The sequence below is a fragment of the Empidonax traillii genome, unplaced genomic scaffold (genome assembly GCF_003031625.1).
Source record: "Empidonax traillii isolate 1590-97213 ecotype Southwest subspecies unplaced genomic scaffold, ASM303162v1 scaffold942:size440630, whole genome shotgun sequence".
NCBI lineage: Eukaryota > Metazoa > Chordata > Aves > Passeriformes > Tyrannidae > Empidonax > Empidonax traillii.
In genome coordinates this window covers 316,282-332,785 of record NW_020956135.1, presented here as the reverse complement: position 1 = coordinate 332,785, position 16,504 = coordinate 316,282, and the positions used below count along the sequence as shown (strand labels likewise).

The following is a 16,504-nucleotide window of genomic DNA, read 5'->3' as shown; positions in this document are numbered from 1 at the left end:
CCCTGAGGAGGAAGGAGAAGCAGAGGCAATGTGATGAACTGATCACAACCCCATTCCCCATCCCTTAGGAGAAGGAGGTAGAGAACTGGGAATAAAGCTAAGCCCAGGAAGAATGAAGGGATGGGAGGAAGGTGTTTTTAAGTTTTGGTTTTACTTCTCATGTAGGAGTAGTGCTTTCAGAAGAATTTGTAACAGGAAAGCTAGAAACTGTTTTCACTTAGGAAGGCTTTCTGCCCAAAAGGTAACTCTTTCTCAAAGGCAGTTTCAATGCTTTCCCCCCCCCCGCTGCATAACAAGAGAAGTTCTCAGCCTCCCTCTCTGATATGTGAGGAGAGAGATAATGCTTGCAGAAATGCTACAGGGCCATGGTGGCCTGGGGAGAGTCGGGGGGCCAGCAATGATGAGTGAATAGGATGTTTGTCTTTTTCTCCCTGGGGCCTGGTGCTTAAACAGGACTGTCAGGTATTTGTAAGTTTCCTGTGTTCTGGCCTTCTAAATAAACTTTTGAATTCTTTCCACTACCTTGGCGTTTCTGGGGATACCTGCATATCTTACTTTACACTCATTATCCTATTCTGATTTGATTGGTAATAAATTCAATTAATTTCCCCAAGTCGAGTCTGTTTTGCCTATGATGGCAGTTGATGACTGATCTCTCCCTGTCCTTATCTCAACCCATGAGCCTTTTCTTGTATTTTCTCTCCCCTGTCCAGTTGAGGAGGGGGAGCAATAGACTAGCTTTGGTGGGCACCTGGTATCCAACCAAGGCTGGATACCACCACATCTGCAAGAAAAATGAATTATAAATGGTTTATTTGCAGAGGATATGGTGCATATCCTACTATTAAGTAGAATCCCATAACAGTCAGTCTCATAAGCAATGAAGAACACCTCTACCATCAAACTTCATTCCCCTCTGCATTCAGTTAAGTTTTAAACAGCTATAACATGATTAAAGTTAACACAACCTAAATATACTAATTAGCAAAGATTCCAACCAAAGCCACCAACTATGTTCTATCTATACTGATAGTTGTCTTAGTTTAATTGAGACAAGGGTCTTTTGCTGAGGATGGATTAGGAGAAAAAGACCCAAACCTTCTTCTCTAGCAATTATAGATTCGAAATTAAGAGGCTCCGATTGAAGGAAAGCAAATTATGGAAAAGGGAAAAAGAAAAATAACAGCCCTTTATTAAGTATGTGTGTATTAACGTAACACGAGGGAAAAAAAAAAAAGAAAAACCAAGTAAAACAACCAAACAATACCCCTATACCCACCAATAATCCCCTTCAAGAACAAAACCAATGAAACCGGCAAAAAAGAAAATCAAATAGTTCAATTTTTAGCACTCTTTGGTGCAGTTCCAGCCACAGTCAGCAGGGGGCGCCGTCGCGTCACTGGAGATGTAAAAACTTGCAATGTCTTATACCGTTCACCAGGTGGCGCTGTTGAGTTATCAAAAGTGCAGAACTTGTAATGTTCTATAGTAGTCACCAGGGGGCGCTGTTGGATCACTAGAGGAGTGGAGCTTGCAATGTCCAGCGCTCGTCACCGGGCGGCGCTGCGGGATCCCTGGTCTCCGCCGGGTGGCAAGGGAGGAGGGGGAAGGGGAAAGGAAACAGAAAGTTCTCCCAATGGAAGAAAAAACTCACGACTCGGTGAAGGTCCCGCGGTGAAAAAAGAACCAAGACTGCAATCAGCCGGCAGCTCTGCAGAGAGCTCCCACAGGAAAAAAAAAAAACAAAGGAGAAACCAGGCAGTCTCTCCTCTCTGCTGCAGCCTCCCCTCCTGCTCCCGAGCTGAGCTCCCACAACCTCGCCTTCTTCCAAACTCCTCCCCCTTCGTTGCCAGGAGACTAATTCTCGGTCGTTAGGACCCAGGCCGACTCTTTTGTTTACTTGATGGCTCTTGAACAGCATTCATGCAGGGGGGGGGGGAAGAAGGGGAAAGGGAAGACAAAATTCCTTTCTAAAATCAGAACTATGACAATAGTAAAGCAGACTTAGTGGGACTGCTCTACTGATGTATTATAATGGATCCAAGATTCCAGCTAACTATCCAAACTATAAGATCTAGGCAGTGGATGTGGATGCTCCAACTTCTAGATTTTCACCACGAGAAAAAGATGCATAGCACAAACACACGACCTTACTAGCCACCACTAGCTAAACATTGCTTCAGTAATTAGGCTCAAAAGCAGAGTTCAAAAGCCTCCCAACCCTGGGAAGGTGACAGCTAAGAAATGAAGAAGCATTCATTATCTGAGTTGCAACCTACATTAAATTAGCTTAAATGTATCATAGTGAGATCATAACAGATAAGTACTCTGAACAGGTTTTGGTTCAATTTTAATGCTTTCATGTAACCCTGGCTAATTGGAAAAAAATGCTCAACACATTACAAGATGAATTAAAATTGGAGCAACATATTAGCTCCAACCACATGATGCTGGGGTAGACATTTATCTTCCCTAATTATGTTGTGTATTTAGTACTTAGAGTTTAATATTTTTATGGTTAAATGAGAAAGATGTATGCTGTAGAAAAACACCAGCAGAAAACATGAGCTCACATTTAATTTTAAATTTAATTTGTCAGACAGAAGTACAATCAGTGTGTACTGTAATAATTCTAGTAATAGAAAGCCATTAAAATCTAAAATATTAACTGGCTGCATAGCACATTTGACATTATTGCCCATTTCATGAGGGAAAACAATACATTTCCAATAAATTTGGTCTGATTTGGATTCAAAAGTGTTCATATATTGAACACTCCTTCTTAAAAACCTTTCCAGATCACAGTTTAGCTTAATATTTCCCAACATTTCATTACAACAAATCACAATATTGACAGTTGAATAGAAAAACAAATCCAAAACATGTATCTGAAGCACCCGATAAAAAAGGGGCACTAAATGGAATAAAAAAGTTCCTGTCCCCATTTTGCATTCTGAACAGTGATATCATAAAGATATTTTATTAAAAAGTGTTAGTATACTGACTCTGTGATAAGAAGAACTGAGTAGGTGGGGAAAGGAACAAGCAAAAAAAAAAAATCTCATGTAGTTGGTTTGCAAAAATTTTCAGCCATTTATTTTATTTTGAAAAAAGGCATTATTATAACTGATCACAAACAGGAGAAATCCTGGCTATTTTACAGTTATAGGTACAGAACTTAAATATTCAAGCTTGTGATGAAAAGCAGCAAGGTGGTTGCAGTGTACAATGTAAATAAATAGCTTTGAAAAGTGAACAAATGTCCTTGAGAATTCTTTTTTAAGAAAACAAAACAAACTCCTCATTTCTCCCTGAAACATGATCAGTCAGTGTTTAAAAATTCATTTGCAAACATAATTTAAACTGTGTTCACTCTAAAAACAGTTTTATGAGATCCGGTCTGAATGGGGCAGTGTTGAGGTCCCTTGTAAAAGTAAACATTTTCCATTTCTTAAAGAGGGGAAAAAAACCCCCACCTGCCACAACATTTGCAGCACAGTGCAGCATAAATTTTAAATACAAAAATATTTTTCTATTGTTGGGATAATAGACCTTGCATCCTGGAAAGAAGTAACAATACTGCTAGCAACAGAATATCCAGTCCATATCTTTCAAGTCACATAAGGCAATTACTGTGTTAGTTTACTGTATATGGCTAAAAGAAGGTCCAGAAAATGTCAGTCTTTGTTATGTTTTCCAGCTACTCCATGTGTGTTCAGGTGTACTTTTGTGATCTGATGAGTGTTCAAATGGAGATCTGTGTCCTATAGGAGATCTTGAACCATAAGGAGACCTCTGATCTAATGGTGACCTTGGGCCACTACCAGAAGCTCTGTGGTCCATTTGCCAGTCTGAGTGGTACCTATAATCTCTGGAAGATTTATGATGGCTGTACTCTGAAGTGAAACGGTGATCTGAATGTATCCTGTGGTCTGAATGGGAACGGTGATCTGAATGAGGCCGACTGTCTTTTAAACTTCCTTCCAGATTTGACCTGTGATCTCTGCTCCTGTGGTCATCCAGCTTTCTATGTTTACTATCACTATAGTATCTGAAAAAATTTACTTATTACTAAACACATAGTAAGAGCTACGATTATGTCAATTCAATAGAACTGCATAAGAGAAATGTCTTTGCAATTCTGCATTGCTTAGAAAAGATTCATTGGTGCTTACTACAAGCATACTGCAAAACCAGGAAGGGAATTCTTAACAGAGCAATTTACCTGCTGTCTTGTTTATAGTGATCCCAGTCTCTGTGGTCTTTTCCATTGCTGAAGCCTGAATAGGACCTTTTCCTTGAGTCGCTTTTCTTATAAGCATCTCCCTGATACCTGTCCTTATGATGATCATGGTACTGTGACAAATATCTATCAGAAGAACTGTCCCTGCTACTGTCATCATGGTTTGTATTCTCCTTCAGTCTTTCAACATCTGTTAATTAAAACAGAGGTTATAAGGAAGTCTCATATAGTATAATTTTTTTTCTTCACCAATACAAACAGCACTTCTATCTGTAGGATTTAAAGTGATGTGAAAGTGGCATTATAGTTTGCCAGAAACAATATCTAAATAATTGAAAGACAAATGCAGTAATGTGAGCGAACTGAGAGAAACCTCAGAAGTAAGGAAGCAAGCAATAGAAATGTAAATATGTAAGGCTGAGAAATAAAATTTTTCAACCTTACAGACTGAATGGAGAAGATCAGTGTGGTCCAAATTAGCAGTGAGTAGAGACCAGGTACCTTGAGCAGAGCAATTTGAAACAAAATGGTAGGAAGTTCCTCTCAAAGGAGAGACAGCCCTAGTGTGAACACCAGCTTTAGAGGTACACCTTAATGATAGGTAATTAGTGGTATTCCTAAAATACATTGTACTCATTTTAAACCCATGATAACATACTCTAGGTTTTATATAACATGGTATAAAACCAAGTATTTCAAGAAGATAACAGTGGGAGCACAGAAAACCAGTATTATTGCCAATAATAAAAGACATCCCATATAACTGATTGCTAACCATGACTTCAGGAAATATCTTTTTTATGATATGGTGACATTACAACTGCTACAAACAAGTATAGAGCTTCCAAGAAGTTTACAAGTGTTGAGTTGGCCTCTCTCCCTTCTCAAAATTAAATACAAAAAAGTGTGGGTTTTAAAAATTAATTTATTTACTTTAAAAGAATGGCCAAATAACTTGCTACTAAAATCAGTAAGTGCCAAATTTGGTCCATGCTCAGTTGAATTTCATCAGCAAACTAGTGAAGTTATACTAAGTCATCCTATTCCTATGATATCCATCAGTATGGGAGTTCTAGGAGACAGTTTTAAATTTATTTCACTTTACATACCATCATTTAAGATATACAGCACAATAATATGCTCTAGATTTCTTACCTGGATTTCTAATTACATGTGTATTCACATTGTTGCTAATATTCTGGTCATTGTGCTAAAAGAGACAAGTATAAAAATAATCATTGATAAATCCCAGAGTTGCATCTGAATTCTTCAGAAAATATCCTAAGACTAGTTTAGACTAGTTTACTATGAACAGCAAAATACATTTAAAGTATATTGAGTGTAGACAATTGATACATAATAATAACAATTATAAAACTTAGAATATATATTTGTATATTTAGAGTCTGAAAGTATTACCTGAGATTCTTGACGTTTTTTGATTGCATGTTTATACAGTTTGTGCAGCTTTCTGGCATCAAATTCTGTAAACTTAGAGACAAAAATCCACAAGTTTCTGAGGAAAAAGAAAGAGAGTCTATAATTTTCCATATATAATTTTTTAATTGTGTCATTGCATTGGGTTTGCATGGTCAGGTTTTGGTAAAAGGGGGGCTACAGGGGTGGCTTCTGTGAGAAGTTGCTAGAAGCTTCTCCCATGTCTGACAGAGCCAATGACAGCCAGCTCCAGGATGGACCTGCCACTGGCCAAGGTCGAGCCAATTAAGAATGATAGTAGTGCCTCTGGGATAACATATTTAAGAAGGAGAAAAAGTTGTTGCACAAATGAAATGGCAACCAGAGAAGAGTGGAGTGAGAATGTGAACAACTCTGCAGACACCAAGGTCAGTGGAGAAGGAGGGGGAGGAGGTGATCCAGGCATTGGAGCTGAGGTTCCCCTGCAGCCCGTGGTGCGAACCATGGTGAGGCAGCTGTCCCCCTGCAGCCCATGGAGGACCACAGGGGTGCAGAGATCCACCTGCAGCCTGTGGAGGACACCCATGCCAGAGCAGGTGCATGCCTGAAGGAAGCTGTGATCCCATGGGAGGCCCATGCTGGAGTAGGGTCCTGGCAGGGACCTGCTGACCCGTGGAGAGAGAAGCCCATGCTGGAGCAGGTTTTCCTGGTAGGACTTGTGATGCTGTGGTGCAGCCTGTGCCTGAAGTACTGCACCTCATGGAAAAGTGACCCATGTTGCAGCAGTTTGCAAAGAATTCTTCCCTTGGGATGGACCCAAGTTGGAGAAGTTTATGAAGAACCGTCTCCCGTGGGAGGAACCCCAAAGTGGAGTGGGGAAAGACTCCTCTCTCTGAGCAGCGACAGAAACAAGTTGTGATGGACTGACCATAACCCCCATTTCCTATCTCCCTGTACCACTGGGGGAGGAGGAAGTAGAACTTGGTAAGAAGGAAGGGGTGGAGGGGATGGTGTTTTTAAGATTTACTTCTTATTATCCTGCTCTGATTTTGTCAGTAATAAATTTAATTTATATCCCCACCTTGAGTCTGTTTTTTACCTGTGACAGTAATCAGTGAGTGATCTCTCCCAGTCCTTATCTCAATTAATGAACCCTTCATTATTCCCTCTCCCCTGTCCAGCTGGTAAGGGGACTGATAGAGTGGCTTTGGTGGATTCCTAGGATCTAACCAGGGTCAACCAACTACAGTCATATAACAGAACATGGACTTAAGTGAAATTATTTTAACAGTACTTCAGTAAACTGAAATCATAGTAAAGTCCGTTACACAGATTATTGCCTAGTTGCACAGCAATAATTACTTAGCTCTATTTCAAACTTCACAGAAATTAATTACTTTAAGAATTTGTTGTTTTGTAATATTTATCACAATGACTGCAGAATGCAAAGTGCATGAAAACTAGTGTTTAGTTCAGAAACATCTCAAGTGTGTACATTCAAGAAGCATCTATCTGCTCTTTCACTGTGATGATTTAAACATTATAGTTTTGGCCTAGAGGTTTACAAAAGTAGACACAACCAGACAATGGTGTGCCCAATGACATCTGTATAAGAAATATAGTACGAATACCTTTACTAAATTCTGTCTTATTAAAGACTGATGAAATACATATTTTAATAATCCATGTATGGTACTGTAGCATTATTAAGAATTAACATTATAGTATCTCTACTATACTCATTTTTCACTGAAAGGGTGTTCATGAATTGGAACGGGTTGCTCAGGAAAGTGGTGGAATCACTATCCCTGGAAGTGTTCAAAAAATGTGTGGATGTGGTACTTGGTGACATGGTTTAGTGGTGAACATGACAGTGTTAGGTTAATGGTTGATGATTTTAGAGGTTTTTTCTAACCTTAATGATTTTATGATTCTATGATCCTACGATGAATTTCCACTTAACGAAACATAACATTTACCAAAGTGTCTTTAAGACATGGATTGTTTTTGTATTTCAGTTCAGCCCAATATTTTAAAATAAAGCAAGTACAAACAACAGAAATATTCTATGTTAACAACAGTCTGCAAGAAAATTAAACACTTGACTGAGAAGTGTCGTATATGGAAGTGCAACCATATTTGCAACCATGAAGGAATTAAGTATACATTATGATAAAACTAACTCAAATTGTATTAAGAACTTAACAACAAAATATAGCAATTTTATAAACCAACATTTTTCTTATTTATTCCAATGTTATCACCTCACAGATGCATAAGAACACTTAAAACTCTTCTTTCATTTTGAAATAAATTTTTGAGTATGTTATGATAAATATTTTCTATCAAGTCAGTTCATATTTGATTTAGAGTATATTTTTAAAAAGAATAAAGGATTCTGCAACTCAAAATCAAAGTTAAATACACAAATTTATAATGGCCTATTTTTAGCATGAATAAAAAACAAAACAAACTACAAAGTTGAAAAGGGCAGATTCTTTAATGATAAGAACTGTTTTCCACTAAATAATAAATATACTCTAAATATGGTTATTTTGTTTGCTTTTGGTTTTAAAAAGTACGCTCCACCTACAGGACAAAATGCATTGCTATGCAAGTATAAAAAAGTGAATCCAATAAAAGTTTGAACCATCTATAATCATCTTTTTATGTCTGTCTTAGGTTTTCTTGTTTTAAAGAAAAAAAAGGAGGGGAACTCTGCTTGGAAATTTTTTCCCCTTAGGACTGTGAAAGAAAGGTGAGAGCAGGGGGGCTGCTTGAGAGGCTACCGTGCAGGCCCTGTGGGAGGAGATGGTTGAAGTGAGCATACACAAAAAAGAAAAAAGTCTCACATTCCAAACTAATGGCTTCGGCGGACTGTGGGGTGAGGTGAGTTTTTTTTTTTTTTTTTTTTTTCTTTCCTCTGGGGCGGGACTTCACTTCTTTGCTGGACTCAGGGAGGGTGTGTGTGAGGAGAGAGAGCTCCGGGGGTCATCTTGCTTTTGGCCAAGTCACCTGGCTGCTTTTGGCCCCGGCTTGCCCCCATTCCCTCACACCCTGTTCTGCCTACTGGCTGGACTGTAATAGAAGGGTTAACTTTGTTCATAAAATCTTATGTGTATGAGGGAATAAGGAACTTTTGTTATAATTCAACAAGATAAGTTTCATAGACATCCTGTTAATTAAGCAAGTGTCAGTAAAAATAATTGCAGACATCTTGCTAAACAAACAAGTATCAGTATTGGTAAAATTTACAGCTGATAAGAACTGCAGCTTTCATCTCTGACAAATGCCAGATGACCACTTAGCAATGAACCACGAACTCAAGCCTCAACGCAGCCACATTCAAAACTCGGGACTTGGAAATGTATAAAAAGGAACATTTACTACATTTTCAGTGTATGTCTCGGGCGGGGCAACTGCCCCCCAGGCCACCCAGCTCTGTTTGCTTTATTATTGCTTGCTTAATAAATTTATCAATGTTCAATTGGAATTGAGTTGTCTAAATTCTTATATTAACTTATAACATGGACCTGCCTCGGATTTCATCAGAGAGGCTGGTGCCAATCTGCAGAGGAGTTTCTAAGGGAAAAGGCTGCTCTTTTTTCCCTCCTCCTCCTCCTCTTTCCATGCTGGTGGAAGCTTGCATCCATTTACGAGAGAAGGGAAGTTCCAGTCAGAGTTTTTTGACAGCATGAGTCCACGGGAGGATCACCCTCCCCCCTTTTTCCTTCCCCACTTTGGTGGGGGGTCCCATCTGGCCACCTCCTGTGCGCTGGGCCCCACGCGGAGGGGGCAGCGGTCGCCAGAGCTCAACAGTGTCCCCTGCTGACCACTAGAGGGCAACTGCAGCCTTTGCTCCACCAGAGATCCAACAGCGCCCCCTGCTGGTTGTGGTTAGAACTGCTCTAAAAGGCGAAAAGTACTTAACTGGGGTTTTTTTTGGTGAGAATTTGGATGCAGGATTGTTGGGGTTTTTTTCTTTTGTTGTGTTTACCTATACACATATATTCTTTAATAAAGAACTGTTACTTTTCCTTTCTCCTCATTTTCTCGACTGGAGTCTCTTAATTTCAGAGTTACTATTGCTTAGAGGGAGGAGCTTGGTTTTCCTCATATCTCGCCCTTCTTAGAAAAAACTTCTGTTTCGGTAAACTGAGACAAAGTCCTTATTTAATACAGTAGAAAAATAAAAGAAAGGGAGAATAAGAAACAAGAAAAATAATTTAAAAGTATTCTGATTAATAGAAGATATTATGGATTTCCTATTTTCAAGAAATACCATGCATAATAACTTACTTTCTCCACTGTTTAATTTGTTCAGGATTTGTGTACTCCTTTAGACATTCAGTAATGTGGTCCCCAATTTTGATTAGGCACTGTCTAGTATGCTCCAGCTGTTCCCTTTCAGAAAGACCTTTCTCTGGTCTATCCAATTGTTTCAATGCTGCTTTGACAGGCCTCATTCTTTCTTTGCACTATAAAATGTAAAAAAGGAATACATTAATTCAAAAATAAAAACATAATAAAAATTGTAAAACATAACTCACCCTTACATATGCAAAGACAGTACTGTTGTAAGCCAAATGAAAAAACAAATCTTTGCTCACAGCTCTTTTAGTTTTACTACAAGGTTTCATTTGGAAAAAGTAGGTTTTTAAATACAGATGAAAATTTACTCCTATATGAAAGTATTAAATTGTATGTAAAAAATATTAAAGATTTAAGAAAGTATTAAGTTAATATAAAAGATTTTCTGAGAGAAAGGAATTATTATCACTAGGTTTTCCAATCACGGGTGTAACTTTCAGCACAAGTATATAGGACTGTTATGGTTACAAGCCAGGGAAGAGAATTATAGCAATCAATATTCATATCATTACATCATCTGAAGGGGGTCACCCTGCCCTCCCAATGCAGGGAGTTGGAGGGAAGGGGGCAGTTTTCAATGCGGGTAAAAGTTGTTTCCAGGGTGTCAGGTGTGGCTGGAAGCCATCCCAGCCTGACAGGGACAACAGAAAAGCCACTCTGGGAACCAGAAGTACGCCATCTTGCCTTGGTCACTGAAACAGTGTGGACTGTCCTCAAAAAACCCATGGAGAAATTTGATCCCTTCTGCCACCTGCCAATTCTCCCATTTCTCCTCCAGAGTGCTAGTACAGAGTTTCGGTGCTGAAGTGGACAGCTCCGAGGTATGACTGAGCCAGCTGGGAGTCACTCTGCTTGCTGCTGCTGCTGCTGCTCACCTGGCATGGGATGGCTGCACCTCCACCCCCATTGCCGCTCCACTTTGCTCACTGCTCACCCAGTGTGGGACAGCTGCACCCCTTGCCGCTCAGAACAAGAGACAACAACCCTTCCGCCAGGGAACAGAGACTTGGAACTGGTACCACTGCTGCAGTTAAGACCTGAAGGAGGGGGTTGGTGGGGAAAAAACCCTCCATCATTTTCTTTCCCCTTTGTTCCCAGGGAGCCACGTGGGTGGTGCATTCCCCTCTTTATGGGTAAACTGTTTCCCCTGTATCTTTGTAGTTACTGCTTTTTCCATTTAGTAAACTGTTATTTTTTCAATTATAACCTCCTCACATTTTTGGGGGGGTTCCACTATAAAAAGGGAGAGTTCATCTTATTGGAGTTCCGACCTCCCAATATTTGTCTTTAAACTAAGACAAGGATAAGACTTATTTTATTTTTTAGAGTCTTGAAAGCTATACAAATTCAGTGTCAAGAATGAGAGTATATTTTAAATAGACACTTTCTGCAGCAATAAACTTGGCATTCAACAGAGGATCAGCATTCCTTTGAGCAGTTTTTAAGCCTGAGTTCTATGCAGATACTAGGATAAATCTAGTTTAGGTGTGCCTAAATTAGTAACAGTGATGACAACACATATGTACTGATAGATATATTTCCTATGTGTATTCTTGAATTTTCACACTAATTCAAATGTGTTAATAGTAAATACAGATAAACCAGTTAGCATGTTTTAAATTATAGATGCTTACTTGAAAATACCATTCAATTACAATGGCAAGGTAGACAGATGAAATGTGTATTTTTACCTGTCACAAGGTAGACAAGAAGTCAAATGAGTTAGCCTCAACAACCCACAGCAGTAATTTCCATCTTAAAATATAAATATGCTAATTAGATTTCATCTGATTATGGCATAATGATGAATATACCTTCCAGAACAGAGGGCCTGGCTAAAAAAATGTTCTATATGCAAACCCAACCTAGAATTGCTCCCACTTAGGAAGAGAGGCAAGTGTGTTTATCCAGAATCAAAAATGTGAGGGATTTTGGAGAACATCACCATCACGGTGGCAACATCTAGGGACAACTCAAAAATCATTTAAGCTGTTCCATTAACAGTTCATGCCATTAAGTAATTAAGCAGCTACATTAGCTATTGCACTAACCACAGCTTAAAGCAACCTTTAAAAAGACAGTTTACAAAGTACACTGCTTAATTGTAGATGTGAACAGAGAAGTAGAATTATTCATGGGAATTGTGTGATTTTCAGTCAACTAGCCACTCACAAGATATCCTGGAAATTATGGATGAGTTACTTAGATAAAAAACAAAAAACAAAACAACAACCCCCACAAAGATAAACTGGTCAGTACCATACCAATGAGAAAACAAGATAATTTGCTTCTCATAGCAAGCACCACAGTAGATCCAATAAACCTGTCTAGCAGTAACAACTGTTGAGAGCTGAATGATAGAACTTTCACAGCAGAAAACTAGCTACTCAAAATAACTCCTTAGCATCTTTCCAAAGGCCCCAATTGACCTATAAAATGTTACATATCTCCCTTTTTTTCTTCCAATATTGATTCTGTTGCGGTCAAAAGTAGTAATATAACTGAAATTGTTTTGGTATCAGATATATTACTCTGGTAAGATATTTCTAAGGGTTTTAGGATTTGTTCCTTCCTCATTCAGTTTTGTCCTTTAAGAAGCAGTATCCACAAATTATTCTTGAGGATGGATCTTCACAGTCTGTATTTTAAAACTGTCCAGCACACAGACAACTAGACAAATACTCTTCACTATACTGCATAAATGCAATAAAATAAAACTGCTGGCCTGAAAACAAAACCAAATTTAGTAGATTTTATTGGCAACAGATATCTGTATTATAATGCCTAATAGCATCAAAAACATCAGAAATTGTGCTCATTTAGAATATCAAGTGTAAACAGCAAGTTATCAACAAGGGACTTACCACACTGAATGTCTTCTGATCCAGTTCTTCAGATTCATCTGATATTGGAACTGGTTCACTAGTTGCAGTAATATGAACTGGAATATCCAACAATGAAACTTTTTTATTTTTTTCTTTATTTTCAGATTTGATTTCATTTACCTAAGAACAAAATATGAAAATTTATCTGATAAGAAACCTTATTTTTGGCCTGGAATTATACTGTAATTAGGCAATCACTGTATTTACTGCATTCTATTCAATAAGAACAAAAAAAAAAAAGAAAAAAATCTGACATTCAGTGACAGTACCTTTTATTTTCTCTCTCCAAGGGATGGAGAAGGAGAATGGACAAGTTTCTTTGCACCACTTGCACTCTCAGTCCCATTAAGCTATGGATCTTTAAAGATTTCATTTGCCTGTCCTTGTAGTTACAAGTGGTAAAAATAAAACTTCACGATTGAAAAAATTTCAATGAAGTGACAACTGTAAAGTGAATGATCCAAAATATCTTTTCAACTCAAAGTCATTCACAAAATCCTGGTGGCCTTTTCTAGTGCTATATAAGAAAAAATAAACCTAGTTACCTTTTCTTCCTTTACTTCTTTTTCTTTCTGCATGGATTCTTTTACTTTGTTTTCTCTCTTTTCTTTAATATTTTTTAATTCTTTCTTATCCTCTTTTTCTTTTTTCTCCTTTTTCAGATTCCTCTTGTTTTCTTTTTCTCTTGTCTCTCTTTTTTCTTCAGCTTCCTTCTTTATACCAATATCTGGCTCAGGCTTTTCTTCATTTTCTTCTTTTGCTTTTATTTTTTTATGTGGACGTTTCACTGAAACAATCTTATTCTGCAATACATAAGCATATATGTCACATCAAATTGAGTTCCTAACTATACACATTTTGTAACCATCAGATTAAAATGCACTTTTTTTCTGTGTGTGATTAGACATAGGTTTAACACCTATCAAATGGAGCTGAATGCAGTTGCAAAACAAAATGAGGACTATTCACTTATTTCCTTGATGTGACACAAAACAAGTCTTGATTGGGCAGGGGTAATGTGGGGGTGTGAGAGATTAAATCCATTTAACTTTTGTATTACCAAAGAAATCTGCCCTGTAAAAGGTAGTTAAGCTGCAAAGAGCTAAAAACAATAAGGAAGTAGGCCTCACAAGACTGAGCTGATTTTTCAGGGCATTGTGATGATAGAAGACCTCTGTTCTGGTTAGTTTTGTTCCAGTAACTTTTGACTGACCACAAATTAAACAGTCACAGGAGAAGGGAACAACTTTCTCTTTTTCAGAGATGTTCCAAAGAATCTAATGTTCTTTCAGTTACCTTCAAAGTCACAAAATTAGGTGTAACATGTCCCCTAAACTTAATCTGTTGGTTTTTTTTTTTTTCTTCTCTCTAGTGGTTTCTGCTGTGTGATAAATTTAAATAAATGACCCAACAAAAATAGAGTCCTAAAGGAATACATCAGGAGTAATAAAAGCACAACAAAGTTGAGTAGCCTGTTAGAACAGTATCTATTGAATAATAGTCAAACTTGACATCCACAAGTCCATGGGTCCTGATGGGATGAACCCATGAATGCTGAGGGAACTGGCAGACATCAGTTAGGCCACCCTCAATCATCTTTAAAGGAGGACCCAGGGAAGTAAAGGCCAGTCAGCCTCACCTTCATACTTGAAAAGGTGATGGAACAGCTCATCCTGGAGGTCATTTCTATGCACATGGAAGACAAGAAGATGATCAGGAGTAGTCAGCATGGATTTACCAAAGTGAAATCATACTTGACCAACCTGATTGCCTTCTACAATGGGACAACTGGTTAGATAGATGAGAGGAGAGCAGTGGATATTGTCTACCTTGACTTCAGCAAGGCTTTCAACACTGTATCATATGATATCCTCATAGGCAAACTCAGAAAGTGGGGGCTGGACGAGCCAATGGTAAGGCAGATTGAGAACTGGTTAAATGGCAGATCCCAGAGGGTTGTGATCAGTAGCAGCAGCATTCACTTCCATGTCTCAAAACATTGTTTATTCATGTTGTACTTTCTAATCAAGCTTAATTTTTTCCCGAGCCTGAACAAAAGTTGCTACATGAAGAATCATTATCAGTAGTAATAATGGGTTAATCAGAATCACTACTTTTATATTCAGATGTTATATTAAAATATTAAAATTAGAATTGCATTTCTAAAAGATACAATGCTCATCTTTATATGAATGATGTTTACCTCATTATGCTCATCATCTTCATCAGAGTTTTCTGAGGGTAGTGATGAGGAGTCACTTTTTGTTTCTTCTTTAATTTTTGCAGCCTTTGATGCTCTATTCTTACTTCTTGTTTTCTTCCTCTTTGAATTGCCCTGAATGCAAAGTAGTACTTTTATTATGTCAACTGACAAGTGTCTGCATCACAGTTGCAGAAAAAGATTTTGGTTTTTATGTTAAAGAAATCATTCATTTTATTTATGGCCACTAATGACCACCACTTTTCTCAGGACTAGAGACCAAGCCTAATGTAACAGTAGAGAATATATACAAATAAGGGAGAAAAAAACAATATTAAACTTGCAATACATTCCTTGAGTTAGTCTCATATAACACTATCACCAATACAGAGAAAAATTACACAAAGCAAAGAAGAGTGGAACTAAGAATAAAACAAGTATTTACTGACATTCCCATAGGCATATTATATTATCTCACTACTGAATATTAAGCTTAACTTACTGCACCAGTAAGTCTTTGCACTTCTTTTCTTGCAAGGTCTTTATTCAGTAATTTAATAAGGTAATCTGCACGAGTCTGCAACTGCTTGGCCTGGGGTTTCTTATCTGGATCATCAGGTAAAATCTGAGGAGAGCAATGGTAGCATCAACTATAAGTACACATTATCAAATTAGGAAGCTGCTAGTCTGGAACACTGGGAACAGAAAAAGCTGAATGAAAAAAATAGGTAAAAAACCAAATCCACTCCAACTATATCTGACCAATATGCAGGCATGCTTCAAGGAATGGAGAACTTCAACATTTAATTTTTCTTCAAACACACAATTAATGTAGTCTTAAAAATAGTCTCACAAAGTTTACAGTAAACTCAAGAAACTAGCCTCAGATTTCTGTTTCCACTCTCATAGTTTATCTGAAAAATTCAGAGCTTCTGTACCACTGTCATACACAGATCTCCTAGTTCTGCCTGATGCTTCTAAATGTATTAATTCATTACCACAGAATATGCCAGAAGCCAAAAATATAAATGAGTGGTTTCATAAAACAAGCAAATTAATGGAAGGCAGGGGCAAGATATCCTTAAACAGATTTATATACAACCCTGGTTCCTCAAATCTCAAAGCTACAGGTTGTTGGCAGTATCACTGAGTTTGCTTCACTCCAGTCTTTTCCTAAATGTTTCTCACTAATTCTAAGCAGCCACTGCACTACTTCTAATCTGATAAATACAGCAATTCTCATGTTGTAAATGAAAGACAGTTTCAAGCAAAGGAAACAGGGATAGGAAAACCAAACCAATTTCCCTCCAAAAGACCAAGAATAAAATCACAACATCACAGAATCATTTAGATTGGAAAAGACCTCTGAGATCATCGAGTTCAACCACT

The 16,504-nt window shown here is 37.9% G+C and overlaps 1 protein-coding gene across 1 annotated transcript in view; it reads right to left on the bottom strand.

The window, feature by feature from the left end:
* Window positions 1-3,640: 3,640 nt before the first annotated feature.
* LOC114067624 (chromodomain-helicase-DNA-binding protein 1-like) overlaps window positions 3,641-16,504 on the bottom strand; it is a 53,567-nt gene continuing 40,703 nt past the window's right edge. The window contains exons 26-34 of the mRNA XM_027903190.1: window positions 15,618-15,740; window positions 15,119-15,250; window positions 13,461-13,718; window positions 12,895-13,035; window positions 9,959-10,137; window positions 5,663-5,759; window positions 5,399-5,453; window positions 4,226-4,433; window positions 3,641-4,051 (exon numbers count right to left, since the gene is read on the bottom strand). Of these exons, the coding sequence (XP_027758991.1) occupies window positions 3,688-4,051; window positions 4,226-4,433; window positions 5,399-5,453; window positions 5,663-5,759; window positions 9,959-10,137; window positions 12,895-13,035; window positions 13,461-13,718; window positions 15,119-15,250; window positions 15,618-15,740 (1,557 nt within the window). The 3' untranslated portion in view covers window positions 3,641-3,687. The remainder of the gene's footprint in view (window positions 4,052-4,225; window positions 4,434-5,398; window positions 5,454-5,662; window positions 5,760-9,958; window positions 10,138-12,894; window positions 13,036-13,460; window positions 13,719-15,118; window positions 15,251-15,617; window positions 15,741-16,504) is intronic.